We start from the raw sequence: 14,351 nt of genomic DNA, 5'->3' as shown, positions 1-14,351 counted from the left end.
ATGTGACTGTATCTTCAACAATACTGCAGAATTCATACATTACAGAATTCTGCAGTATCAGGGATATCTTTCCTTGCAGTACTATCTAACTATGAACTGCTGAGTGGAGCATTCCAGTCTTTCATGGGAAAGGATAGTTTACACATATTTGTATGCCCATCTTCTAAAATAAACCTCGTTTACTCTGTTATCTAACAGACTGTGGACAATTGTATTGTAAATATCTATTTCCCCTAATCTTCACTGGAAAATAGTGAGATTGATAACCCAAGCCATGCATCAGTGAATCTTTTCCTCATGTACCTGGATTCTTGCTGTTTTTCTCTTTCAAAATGGTAAAAGATCTTTGGGGTTCCAAATTGTTTTCTCTACATAGGTATGTTGAATTATATTCTGAGAGTATCTGTGGGATGAATTATGAGAGTTAATTCTGGATTATAACTGTTGATTTGATACTTGTTCCAGTGCATGGAGGATTAGAAGATTTAGATTTTAGTCTCACAAGTCTGTGAGCTTGGGCAAGTTACTTAACTTTGGGGGGCCATCATTTCCTCATATCTGTAATGGGGGTTGTAATATTCTGCTTAATTCATAGGGTTGTTGACTATGGTTATGTGAAATTGTGTATATATGAAAATATTAAACACAGGTAAGATGATAGTAGGAAATCTGAGGGTATATTCTTAGTTTGAAAAATACTGTGTAATAAAAGATGCCCTAAATGGAGGAGGACTAATAATTTAGTGTTTACTATGTGCCAGGCATCCCTCTTGAAAATACTTTATCATTTCAGGATAATAGTTACTACTGGGAAAGAAGAGAGCAGAAAGGCACCCATTGAAATTATAATGTTTTATTCTTGGGGAAGAAAATCTGAAACAAGAATGGCAAAATGTTAGAATTCAGAAGATCTAAATAATGAGTACATAGGTGTTCCTTATGTTATTCTCTGAAAACTGTGGAAGTATCTCGTAACATTTTTAAAATAAAACACCTTTCAGCAAGATAAAATAAGTGTTTCAGTTGGTATGCTTGTATGTCTTGGAGAATCATATATAAATAGTAACGTCTAATATCAATTACTGTTTCATGAGTATGGGAACAGGTTATTTGCATATGTAAATAGCTAATAGGGTTTTTTTGTGATCAAATTTTATTTTGTTATTGTTTATTTCCACAGGTTTATAAAGTCCTGGTCTCAGTGGGCAGGAGTGAGTGGTTTGTCTTCAGGAGATATGCAGAGTTTGATAAGCTTTACAATACTGTAAGTAACAGTCAGTCTACAAGATTTTTATTTAAAATGAAACACCTGAGAGGGGCTTCCCTGGCAGTCCAGTGGTTAAGACTCCGTGCTTCCACTACAGGAGGTATAGGTTCAATCCCTCGTCAAGGAACCCACATGCTGCCCAGGGGTGCCAAAAATAAATAAGTAAATAAAAATAAATAAAATAGAAAACACCTGAGAAAACTAGAATATGAGAGAGATTTATTTGATAAATAATATTTATATTTCTCAGACATACAGAAAAGGGTAAGAGATTTTCAGAAGCATCCTAGCTTTGGAATTCTTTCTGAAAAGGGTGGAGAGAGGACTGTTGAGAAGTTCCAAATAAACTGTAGAAGATATGAAAACTAAATGTACAGCTTAAAATACATTTCAGTGTCATAGAATATTAGAAATAAATCCTTTCTATCTACTTTCTAATAATTGTTAACCATCATTCTGTTTCTGGTTAAGTTGCCCAGCTATTAGCTTTAGGTCTGAAAGTCTGTTGTAAGCCCACCTCCCTTCCATGGTTTCATTCTTGGTTAGAAATTAGTTTAAGGTTCCAGATTTTAAGTAGCTAACACAACTGAAACAAATATTGACTTTCAAAAGCCTGACAGTTACTAAGAGATCATTAGTTATTTAAATAACTAAAACCTATTTTATATAGTCATAGTTCAGATATTATTTTCATCCAGTGTTTACAGGTACAGTTTCTATATTAGGAAGCTAGAGCACCATGGTCATTGTAACACATCAGGCCAGATCTTACACAGGGACTGGTGTTTGTAGAGAGCGTCGCCTTAAAGGTTATGCATACGTGGGAGACCAGAGGACAATGCCTGAGTTGGTCATTAGAGACCCTGGGTTATTGAGACAGCTCTGGATTCCAAGCTTTGCTTCAGTTAAGGAAAAAAAGCAATTGGGCCTGAAATCACAAATTTATATTTCTTCTGCTCTAACAATAAATAGAAATCTCCTTGTGTTGTTATTTTAGAAATGGTAGATTACTAGGCGTCCTCCAGAAAAAAACTGTTTCATATTTTAAAAGTTAACTTTTTCAACTTTCTTATCCTTATCTCTTGACTTGAAAAATAGTGTTAGATGGATATATGTCTGTGGGTTATCATTTTGTAAAATATTTTAAATATGGGGGAAGGTAAGCATATCTCAATTAAGAGATAAATTACTTGCTAAATGGGCCAGAATGAATCAGATGTTGTCTAGCTGCACAACTTCCCTTGTTTCCGTAAGCCATGAAACTTAGATGTTAATATTTGAGTATCTTTATTTATAAAGGTAAAGTAGGAAAGCTTGTTTAAGGCACTCTTCCCACGTGATTACTTTTAATTCTCTCTTTCCATCAAGCAACCCATGTTAAGCTTTTTGCAGAAAATTCTCCCTAATGTATAGTTGAGTCTTTATCATCCATCTCCCTCATTTTTCCTGTATTTCTTTTCCTTTTTTTCATCTTTTTCTTATTTTCCCATTTTCTGTGTCTTTGTCTCTCTTTTTATGTAACTCCTTCCAGTTCTGCCTCCTGTGGTGAGGGGCTAAGAAAAAACATGGGGATGGTATCAGTTGTGTTCTTTGAAACTACAGAAGTGAGGTTAGACCTGGACTGGATTTCCCCAAGTTTGAAAACACAAATTCTTTCTCTGTGCTCCTTTTAGAATAAAAGAAAAGAGAAAAAGTAAAATTTCCAATCTGTAAAATGTTTAAATGTGTTTTTATGACTGTGGTTTACATTTGGAAGCTTTTTATTAAAAGTATGTTGGACTGGACTTCCTAGGTGGCGCAGGGGGTAAGAATTTGCCTGCCAATGCAGGGGACACAGGTTCAATAGTTGTGGCGCACAGGCTTAGTTGCTCTGTGGCATGTGGGATCTTCCTGGAGCAGGGATTGAACCCATGTCCCCTGCATTGCAAGGCAGATTCTTAACCACTGCACCACCTAGGAAGCCCTATGAAGTGTCTTTTAATCATTAAGTTTTCCCCTCCACCTCTCTTTTCTTTTCTTTACAATTTTTTGTTGGAAAAAAACCAGGGTCATTTTTCTGCAGATTTTTCAGTCTGAATTTTGCTGACAGCATGCTCATGGTGTAGAGTGATTATCTCCTATTCTTTGTATTTCCTGTCACAATATATATATGGGTATATATATATATATATATGTATAGTGTGTGTGTGTATACATAGAGTATGTTTGGTTTTTTTTTGTTTCTGAAACATCTAAATTTACTAGAGGAATGCAGGTATTGGTAAGACTGTGTATGTGTGGTTTTTTTGACATCAAGCTTATAGTAAAAATAAGCATTTACCCATTTTTATGGCTTCACTGCCCCAAGTTTAATTTCTTCAGGACCAAGTTGTTCTTTCTTTGGGGCTAAGCAAAACTGAGAAACAAATGCATTAGAATATTAATAGGAGGAAGGCTGGAGCAGAGGATATTGAAAGCAAAATTCATCAGCTTTCTCAGAAAACAATTGTCAATCTGTTCATTTAGAACACAAAGATCACATCTCCTGAGGTAATAAATTCAAAACCTATACTCCAGGTTGTAGTCTAAGCACTTAAAATAAATGCTTTTCTTTAAGCCTCACAATAAATCAGTAAGGTAAATGCTAAGATTATCCCCATTTTCCAACAAGAAAACTGAAGCACAGAGATGTTAAATAACTTATCCCAGGTCACAGAGATACTAAGTGTTTTATTGGAATGAAATAGGATTGGTCAGCCTGATGGTATTTTGTTGGTATAATGTAATACTGTACATTGGATCATGATATGCTTAAAAGTATGTCTTGTGATGGATTTTTTTGACAATCAGATTATATTTTCTTTTGGTACATGTGTAACTAGAAGACCTATAAAATTAAGTTCACATAATGTTATTCTCTTCAATTCTAGTTAAGGAAACAATTTCCTGCTATGGCCCTGAAGATTCCTGCCAAGAGAATATTTGGTGATAATTTTGATCCAGGTAAGCAGTAACTTCATAGACCAGCCATAAGTGATGGTTGAAGTTTGAAGAAGTAGTTATATTCATTGCAGTGTGTAGTAGTGTAACTTTACAAAGCTAATGGATCTCATGGTCTATGAAAATAATGCCTCAGGAAGGTGCTTGCTATGTACCAGGTGTTGTTTTAAACACTTTATACATTTTAATTGATTCAATCCTAACAACAACCCTTGGAGGTGGGTATTATTATCATCACTATTTTATAGATAAGGAAACTGAGGCACAGGTTAAATAATTTGCCCAGGGTCACATTCAGCTAGTAAAAGTCAGATTTGGAAGTTAAATTTAAGCAATCTGGCTTCAGATAAATCTACTGATCATTAAGGATAATGTGCAGTACTTTTCTAACTGTGAAACATTTACTAAATGTTTACTCCGTACACGGCACCCTGCAGGCCTCTGAATGGGATAACAAGAAAGTGTCCTGTTGTTCACCCTTGGGCAGCCCAATGACACAGAGGATCGCAGGCATCTGGAGGCTGTATGTACGTCTAAAGCCTCGACTTCAAACTGGTTTTTTTTTAAACTAGAATCTAAGAAATCAACCCAGTACACAAATGGCTACTTGTAGAGAGAGACAGAAGTCTCTGTCCACCAGAAATTCTGTGCGTAAAGTCATCTGTTTATGCCACAGGTGGATCCTGACACGCTATCAAGCTTGCTCCCTCCCCACCACCCTACCTCCTCTACTAGTTTGCTTGTAACCTTGTAATCCATCAGACCTGCGGTTCCTTACGTGCCTGCTTTCTTGGTTGCTGCTCAGGCTGTGAGCTCTCAAATGGCTCATCTCGCTTCCTCTCTACATCCCCTAACTTTATACCATTCCTTTTCCTCCCAGACCTTTTCACTGTACCCTGTGCAGTTCTGTCCACAGTGAACAAACTCCTTTATCTTCTTATTTCTTTCACATTCTTGCTTTAATTAAACCTGAGTTTCCCCCCCAGGCTGCCGGAATCCCCTGTAACCCTCTCAACTGGAGCCTCTTTATTCTTTTACACTTTCTGAACCTCAGGATTGGAGAGCGTTCTCATTTCCCCTGTTCTTTTTCACTTCCCCTATTTTATGTAAATTTTTTTTCTCTTGGGAGAATTTAGCACACTTTATTGTTATTGTCAGTCTGTCTTATCTGGCTGTAGATTTTATGAAGGTAGAAACTTTATCTTTTTTATTTATTTATAGTGCCTAGTAAATATTATATTCTCAATAAATATTTCTTAAATACATGAATGCATTAATAAAGAGAAGATTGAGTCGGCACAACAAAGCCAGATTATACATTCCATGGATTGATTCTGTAGGCCAGTGGCTTTTATACTCTTGTTTTCTTGTTTTGTTGTTAGCTACAGAACACTCTTTTCCCAGTGAAATCTAATGTAGAAAAATCTGATGTGTAGAACAAATAAAAACAGAGCTACTTTGTTGGTGCAGCAGTGAAATATGTCTGTGGAGCATAGGTTGAAAAACATCGTGGAGGGCAACATGAAGGCCTTAGAGATATTTGAGCGAGGTGGTGACATGATGTGAAACCAACAGTGTGTAATGTATAGTAGGCACAGTAGAGGGAGGACAAGATAGAGACTGGAAGGCTGGTTAAGGTAATATTCCAATAGTCCTCAAATTAGGTGATGAGAGCTGCAACCGGGGGGAAATGGGGCTAAAAAAAAGTGAGCCACATGTAGGAACTCTTTTAATGAAAAACCTGTAAGAAATCTTAGTGATTGCTTAGGTAAGGGAGACATATAGAGAAGGGAATCAGAGCTAACTGAAGTGTCAGGCCTGGGTGAATGAGAAAATTAATTATTTTGAAGTGACAGACATTTAAGAGGATTGAAACTACATGTTAGTGATTAACATGAGACTTGAACTTGGGTTAAAGTTCTGTGGAGCCCTTAGTTAAACTGTAAAGTCAGAACCATTTTATCCAGGGAAGAAGGCAAAGAGATAAAGACCTGCAACATTGCTACTTCATTGTTAAAGGCAAAATACCAGACAATGTCCTGTGGTATTTATGTTTTGGTGGATTAATTATTTGGTACTAAAAATGGATTTTTATTGAAGAACATTTTGAAATCAATCCTGAGCATATTGTATATGACTTGGCAACAGTGAAATAGACTATTTGTCATAGATTTTTGGAAAACCCTTCATTGGGGAGATCAAATCTAAGTCATACTCAACAAACTAAAGATTGGTAGGATGCTCATTAAATTAGGCTTTGGGGAAACAAACATTCTCATCTTTTGCTGGTGGGAATACAAAGGGGTACAAACCATGTGAAGCTTGGTAATATTTAGCAAAACTATATATGCATTTCACTTTGACCAAGAAATCACATTCCTAGGGACCTATTCTAAATATAACTGCATAGGAAACAATATATGTACAAGACTGTATTGTGACACTGTTTTTAATAGCAAAAACTGGAAACAAATATCCTTCCAATATTGGAATACAGTACAACTGTAAAAAGGAACAAAAAAGCTCATTGTGCATTCCTGTGGCGTGATCTCCAGAATACCTGGTTAAGTGGAAGAAACAAATGTGGGTGTGGACAGTGTATACTTTTTGTGTAGGAAAGGATATGAGGATTCAAAAGGAAATAATGGAAGAATAAACCAAAAACTAAAAAGTGATGACTTGAAGGAGGGAGAGGCCAACTGGAGACAACAGAGGTGGATATTAGACCTCCCTGGATGAATCTTGTTCATAGCTTTGCATATTTTAAACAATTTAAAAACACAGATAAATACAACAATATTGAAATCTCTAACAATTGAAAATAAACATGGGATGAAATTCTAACTGTATTTCGATTGGTGGTGAAACACATGGAGAATAATTATTTTAAATGACTTTAAAGCATAGAATTCAGCTTTGTATTCCTCATGGCAGAAAAAAGTGCCCAAAGATATTTTATTCTGCCTTCGGTAGTCTTATTGGTAATAAGAGTTATTTTGTAACTATATTAATGTCATGAGAACCAAAATTTTAAGCAGAAGAGGAAAGAGATACAAATATAAAATCAAAGAATTTAAGTAAAAAATCCTGTAATTTTAAACTTGATTTGGGAATATAGAATGAAATCATGACTCTTCTCTCTCTAAAACAATACGTATTTCCCAGCTCTTTCCTCTGGAAATGCCTAAAAACAATAACATGTAAGTAGCAGCAGACACCCTTAGCCATCCAGGTTGTAATCTCTAAATACCATTTCCTCCTTAAAGGAACCAGAGTTCCGTGGGAAAATGGCAATTCCAGGTGCTAGGCAAGAAGTGTACAAGATGGTCTTAGGACATCTTGCCTGAAAGCAAAGAAGCTATACAAGAATACTGAGATTTTATCAGAAGGACATAGGAGCCCAGTTGATGGGTCTTTCACTGGCCAAAGATGGGACAGTTAGAACATGAAGAAAGAAATTGTCCTTTTAACTTAACCTTGTGTTTGACAGCTGCCATGTAGAGTTTTTCCATGAATCTTTCTGAGTTCTTATGCTGCAACTTTTAAGTCCATGAATGTCATTTTCTTTCTTTTTTTTTTTCCCACTTTATTTTGGTGGTTACCAACCTCTGTAAGATAAGTTTTACATACTTGAGGCAGATTTAAGGGTTATTTCTGCCTAATACATTTCAAAGTTAAAATTTCACTTGAATTTAAGGATCTTTCTGTAGAGTACACACAGGATTAGCTATACTTTTAATATTCTAAATTGTTTAATATCAAACCTTTTGCTGATAAGATCTTGGAATCAATATATAAATTATTTTTTTTGGTTGTTTTAAAAAAACAAGATTATCTTTACTACTGAAAAATAAAATTACAAAGTAACAAAAACAATTTGAATTAAATAAGGGTTGGGGCACATGAAATTTGGAGACTGTGAATGCTAGAATGTGTGATCATTTGCTTGGTATTTTTTTTTATTCATTCACAAACATCAGTTAAGTACTTTCCAAGACACTGTGTTAAGGGCTAAAGTTAAAAAAATTTTTTTTAAAGGGATGATACTAGCCTTCAATGATTTACATAGAAACCACTTTTATTTCTCAATTTTAACTTCTGCTAATTGAAGAGAAACAGATTTATACAAAATAAAAACCTATTTTTAGCAGCACAGTTTTGGTAATACTCAACCAGTTAATCACCGTTTCCAGTTGCAAGGATTTCAGTATTTCTTGGTTTCGTTTGTTTTTTGTTTTTAAGTTAGTATAATTTTTCAGCCACCAGTGTCATAGTGTTAATTTTTATTCATTACCTGGTAGTATGCGAGGAGTTGGACAAAACAAAGTGTGTCTCCAAGTTTTGTAGTGAGTCTGTTTAGAACCTAAAATAGGCATTTTTTTGTAAAATTTTCTTTTGGGAAATACTGTTATACCTGCTTTATTTTAATTTTGTAATAATTATATTTATAGATTTAAAAATATATATTTGTAAGTATTCATTATTGTATATCAAGAAACAACTTCTTAGTCAAAATTCACTATCTTGTGCTTGTCTGTTCTTGTATAACTGTATTGATGATAATTACAGTCTGATATAAATAATCCTAATAGTATTGTCTCTCTTAACAGATTTTATTAAACAGAGAAGAGCAGGACTGAATGAATTCATTCAGAACTTAGTTAGGCATCCAGAGCTTTACAACCAGTAAGTAATTTTCACTGTGTTCTAAGGAGGCACTGAAACCCATGTTATTGTGCCATATATTTTTGTGAAATCTTCCTCAAGAATTTTTCCCCTGGTGTTCTTAATCTTCTTTTCTCTCCATCGACTCAAGGCCCTAGTTATTTTCTTTCTTTCTATTGTATTTGTTTTGTAGATTAAACTCAAAAGGAATTTGCACAGTTAAAACATTTTGCTAATTATTTGGTGTTATATTTATTCATGTGTTGAGAAGGCATTTCTTATGTACCTCTGTGTGCATTGGGAATAAAAAGAGAAATGAGTGTTATCCTTACCTTCCAGAGGCGTAGGCTTCCAGGTAAGTGGGAGAAACAGATGTAGAAACAAGCAATTAAAGCAAATAAAGCTTTATGATAAAAGACTGGAAGACAACAGAGAAAAACGTGGCCAACTCTTGGGGTGGGCAGGTGTCAAGGAAGGCTTCCTGGAACTTAAAGGATGTGCAGTCTTTCAAGAAAAAAGCTAGGGAGAGCATTCCGGGCAAAGGGAGCAGTGCATGTAACAGAGTCTACAAAGAGCCTGCAGTTGTTCAGGATGCTCAGGTATTAACATTTCATGGTGACTGGAACACAGAGTAGGTTTACGGAAAAGAGATGGAGCTGAAGGAGTTGGCAAGGGCTGGGCACACTTGCTACCACTTCTTGTGTGGCCTGGGTCAGCGTTCTCTCATCTCAGACAAGGCCTCCAGGCCTTCGCAGCACAGCCTTCCAGACAGCCACGTAATATGGAGGCGCTTTCCCACCCTGTGTGCATCTGGTAGGCCAGCAGCTCCAACAAAGGCAGATGGGTGGGTCATATCAGAAATACCCAGGAACATATAGGTAGATCCATGGTTTGAGATGTGTTTCATTTTGAGTCTGGTCATTGGTTCATGGGTATTTATTATATTTATTGTGATTTGTAATTTACATATGTGTTACTTATATTGTTTTCTATGTATAAAGTATCACATTCTAAGAAGAATAAAGAGGACAGAGGAGAATATCTGGGGAGCTTTTCTGCAGCTCACCCGTCTGGGTAGATGTAAAGGCTTGCCTGTGGACAGTGATGCAGACGTGACACCTTTTAACGGTCTTTTCAGAATCACAGCACTGAGGGACTATATTTTTAGCAATTGTTCTCAGAACAATGATTACCATTTTACAGTTCTTTATAGTTTATAGAGGACTTCTGTCTTCTGAGCAGGTGCTCCGACCTCCTTTTTTAACTTAATTTACTAAATTAGTAAAATGCTGGAGCTGGACTTCCTCTGACCAAGGTCTTCTACCCGGTTCTCTAGGTTTCATTTCCCCTGATGCTCATAGATAGGACAAGGGTAGCGGGGAGGTCCAGCACCTGCTGTAGCTCTGGGATTAAAGCCCCTGCACAGAGAAGCAGCCACCTTTCCACTCAGAGCTTCCAGCAGATGGTGGAGGAGCACAAAATTGGGCAGGGTCTTTGAACTCAGGGTTCGTACGTCTGGTGTGTTCTTCAGCAAAGAGCCTTTTATTACTTGGCTCTTTGTATAATTATTTTTTAAATATTATTCCTTTTCCCTAGGACAAATTCTGTGTTATCTTCAGCTTAGATCTACCCTTCTAATGTTTAATTTTTGTTATATGCACTTGAGGTTACTTCGAATTGGCGTATTACTGGCTTGTTTGAAAGTCATACATTGAGAGCTTGAATTTGTCTCCTTCTTTGACAGAGCCTCACATGAAATAAGCATAGAATAAATGATGGTGGTGTGTATTATTTCTTCTGGTATTTTGAACAGTGTTACTCAGAACCTTTGACAGTATATGTTACATTCTGAGTATTCATTTTAGATCTGGAAGTGTAGTATTATAAAGATGTTATATTTGGTATTGAAATTCAACTAAAACCAACTTGATTATTTTAACATCATACTATAAAATACACAGTTTTTAAGTGTTCCACCCAATAGGTTTTCACACACGTATGCACCTTGTAACTACACTATTCCATTTAAGGTAGAGGACATTTTTCCAGCACCCCCAGGATAAATAGTCAAGAGGATTTGTTTGTTTGTTTTGTTTTTGTTTTTTTTGTTTGGTTGGTTTTTTGGGTTTTTTTTTTTCCAACTTAATGTTTAACTGACATTTTCTTTTTAATAAAAAGTGACATTTCACATTTTCTGGATCTCATCTGTTAATGGAACTTTGTTCATTTTCACACTCTTCATTTGAACATCAAACTGTTTATAAAGTACTACAGATGGAAGAGAGCAAGAAGAGAAGCCAATCAGCAAGTGAATCTTGACCACCTGTTATGTGTTCATTCTTATGTGTGGGAAATGCACTTCAAAAATAGCTTTACTTCTATAGAGAAAAGGTTATTTTTAAGATAACTTTTATTAAAATTGAATTTAAAGTCATTTTAAAACTCAAATAAAATATTATTTTTCTGACTTTTGAGTAGAAAAGGGTTTTCTAAGATACTGGTAGTGAATGATGTATTACGAAGTAAAACAATGACAAATTTGATTAATAGAAACTTTTGACCTCCAAAAATTACAAGTGAAATTAAAAACCAAAAATATGAAGTTTCCCGTGATAAAGGACAATAGATAGATATATTTAATAAAAGAGCTCATGCAGATAATACACACTTAAGGCACCAAAAAAAAGGAAAAAAATAGACAGAGCACATTAACAGTTTACAAAAGAGGAGATGCAAATGGCTGATTTAATTATCAGAGAGGCTGAACATTTTTTTTACTATTTAAGAAATGCAAGTGGAGCAGAAACACCTTATTTTAGCTTTATTGCGCTATAACACGTCTAGAAAAGAGTGCAAATCCTGATTGCACAGCGTAATGAATTATGAGAAAATGAATACATCTGCGTGTCAACCCACCCACCCCCGCTCCCGCAGGCCAAGAAATAGAATGTTACTGGCACCTGTGCCAACCCTTACACACCTCTTCTCAATCTCTGTTCCCTCCCCAAGGTAGTTACTCTCCTGATTTTTAGCAGCATAAATTAATGTGCCCTGTTTCAGAACTTTATATAAATGGAGTCATATATTACATAGTCTATATCTGGCTTGTTTTCAGCAATGTGAGAGTCAGCAGTATTATTGCATATAGCAGTACAGTAGTTTGTTCATTTCCATTGCTGTACAAGATCCCATTGCATGAGTATACCACAATTCTGCTGATTGACATTTGAGTTATTTCTATTTTCTTGCTGTAATGAGTAATGTTGGCATTAACATATCTTTTGCTGCACATGTGCAAGTATTTCTTATGTATCTTTGAGTAGAACTTCTGGTTGTAGGGTCTGTATATGTTTAATCATAGTGGATAATGCTAAATAGTTTTCTGAAGTGATACCAGTTTCCGCTTCCACCATTGGTGTACCAGATCACATGTGTCACCTCACCAACACTTACTATCATTAGTCTTTTCAATTTTAGCCATTCTGGTGAGTGGTTAGTGGTATCTTACGGTTGGTTTAATTTGCATTTCACTAATTACTAATATAATTGAGTTCCTTCTCTATAAAATACTGTTTTTCACTTATCAGACTGTGAGAGTTGCTAATATAAACTGTAACATTCAATCAAGGCTGGAGAGAGTCTTCAGGGTGTTCATGTATTGTTAGGCGAGTAGAAGTTGGTACACCCTCTCTGGAAGTTAGCTTAACAAACTACTTATAGCCTAAAAATGGTTTCTAGTTCAGACCAAATACTTTTCTTTTTCAAAATCTGTAGCAAAAATCATAAAAGCAGTTCTGGTGTTCCGTGCGATGGTTGTCACTTGCAACGTTATTTATAGTAGTGAAAGTAGTACAGTAAAAAGTTGGAAGCCATATATGTGTGTATATATATATCCTAAGGTGAAAGAACCACTGAGTATCAAAAGTGATTGCTAACCAAGAATTTTTAACAACATGGCGAAGTTCTTTTCATGTATTGAATAATTTTTAGGTGAAAAAGAGTAAAATAAAAATTTAAAATATAGCATGATCTTAACTGTGCAGAGGAAAAAAATCAAATGTAGTAGGCCTAAATGTTAATAGTTAGTTACCTCTATGTGTTAAGAATGAAGATTCCCACCTTTAAATTTTTTTTGAAATAAAATTCACATAACATAAAATTCACCATTTTATCTATTTTTGAAGTGTATAATTCAGTGGTTTAGTATAGTTGCAGTACAGCCATCATCACTGTCTTATTCTATTGCCCCAAGTCTAAGCTAATAGTAACATCAACCCAAAAAGAAACCATATTTTCAAATTTCCCCTTTCTCCCAACCCTTGGCGACCACTAATCTACTTTCTGTCTTTATGAATTTGCCTGTTATGGAGAGTTCATATAAATGGAATCACACAGTTTGCTGTCTTCCTTTATTCATTTAGCATAATGTTTTTGAAGTTCATGCATATCATAGCATGTATCAGTACTTCATTTGTTTTCATAGTTGAATAATATCCCATTGTATGAATATGCCACATTTTGCTTGTCCATTCATCATTTGGTTGGACATTTGGGTTGTTTCCACTTTTTGACTATTATGAATAATGCTGCTCTGAACATGTGTGTGTGAGTTTTTGTGTGAATGTATGTTTTTATTTCTTTTGAGTATATACTGAAGAGTGGAATTCTGGGTCACACAGTAACTGTGTTCAGCTTTTTTTTTTTCTTTTTTTTTTTTAATTTTATTTATTATTTTTTGGGGGGTACACCAAGTTCAATCATCTGTTTTTATATACATATCCCCGTATTCCCTCCCTCCCTTGACTCCCCCCCCACCCTCCCTCGAGTCCCCCCCACCCTCCCCGTCCCAGTCCTCTAAGGCATCTTCCATCCTTGAGTTGAACTCCCTTTGTTATACAACAACTTCCCACTGGCTATCTATTTTACAGTTGGTAGTATATATATGTCTGTGCTACTCTCTCGCTTCGTCTCAGTTTCCCCTTCACCCCCCGCCCCCCCCCCAAACCTTGAGTTCTCCAGTCCATTTTCTGCATCTGCGTCCTTGTTCTTGTCTTGTCACTGAGTTCATCAGTACCATTTTTAGATTCCGTATATGTGAGTTAGCATACAATATTTGTCTTTCTCTTTCTGACTTACTTCACTCTGTATGACAGACTGTAGGTCTGTCCACCTCATTACACATAGCTCCATCTCATCCCTTTTTATAGCTGAGTAATATTCCATTGTATATATATGCCACATCTTCTTTATCCATTCGTTTGTTGATGGGCATTTCGGTTGCTTCCATGTCCTGGCTATTGTAAAGAGTGCTGCAATAAACATGATGGTACAAGTTTCTTTTGGGATTATGGTTTTCTTTGGGTATATGCCCAGGAGTGGGATTACTGGATCATATGGTAGTTCTATTTGTAGTTTTTTAAGGAACCTCCAAACTGTTTTC

General features: G+C 35.7%; 1 protein-coding gene across 12 annotated transcripts in view; it reads left to right on the top strand.

Annotated features, from left to right (window-relative positions):
* Positions 1–14,351, top strand: part of SGK3 (serum/glucocorticoid regulated kinase family member 3) — a 116,128-nt gene that overhangs the window by 67,032 nt on the left and 34,745 nt on the right. For 9 of the 12 annotated variants that reach the window (XR_009053664.1, XM_057734258.1, XM_057734259.1 and 6 more), the window contains 3 exons: positions 1,181–1,264; positions 4,177–4,249; positions 8,839–8,932. Coding sequence is in view for 10 of the 12 variants with exons in the window: in XM_057734258.1 (XP_057590241.1) it covers positions 1,181–1,264; positions 4,177–4,249; positions 8,839–8,932 (251 nt within the window). In the remaining 2 variants the exon portion in view is untranslated. Of the gene's footprint in view, positions 1–1,180; positions 1,265–4,176; positions 4,250–8,838; positions 8,933–14,351 lie in introns of those variants that run through there. The other 3 variants (XM_057734263.1, XM_057734257.1, XM_057734264.1) reach the window with 2 other exon arrangements.

Source organism: Hippopotamus amphibius, chromosome 5, assembly GCF_030028045.1.
Source record: "Hippopotamus amphibius kiboko isolate mHipAmp2 chromosome 5, mHipAmp2.hap2, whole genome shotgun sequence".
Taxonomy (NCBI): domain Eukaryota; kingdom Metazoa; phylum Chordata; class Mammalia; order Artiodactyla; family Hippopotamidae; genus Hippopotamus; species Hippopotamus amphibius.
This window is presented reverse-complemented; position numbering and strand designations above follow the sequence as displayed.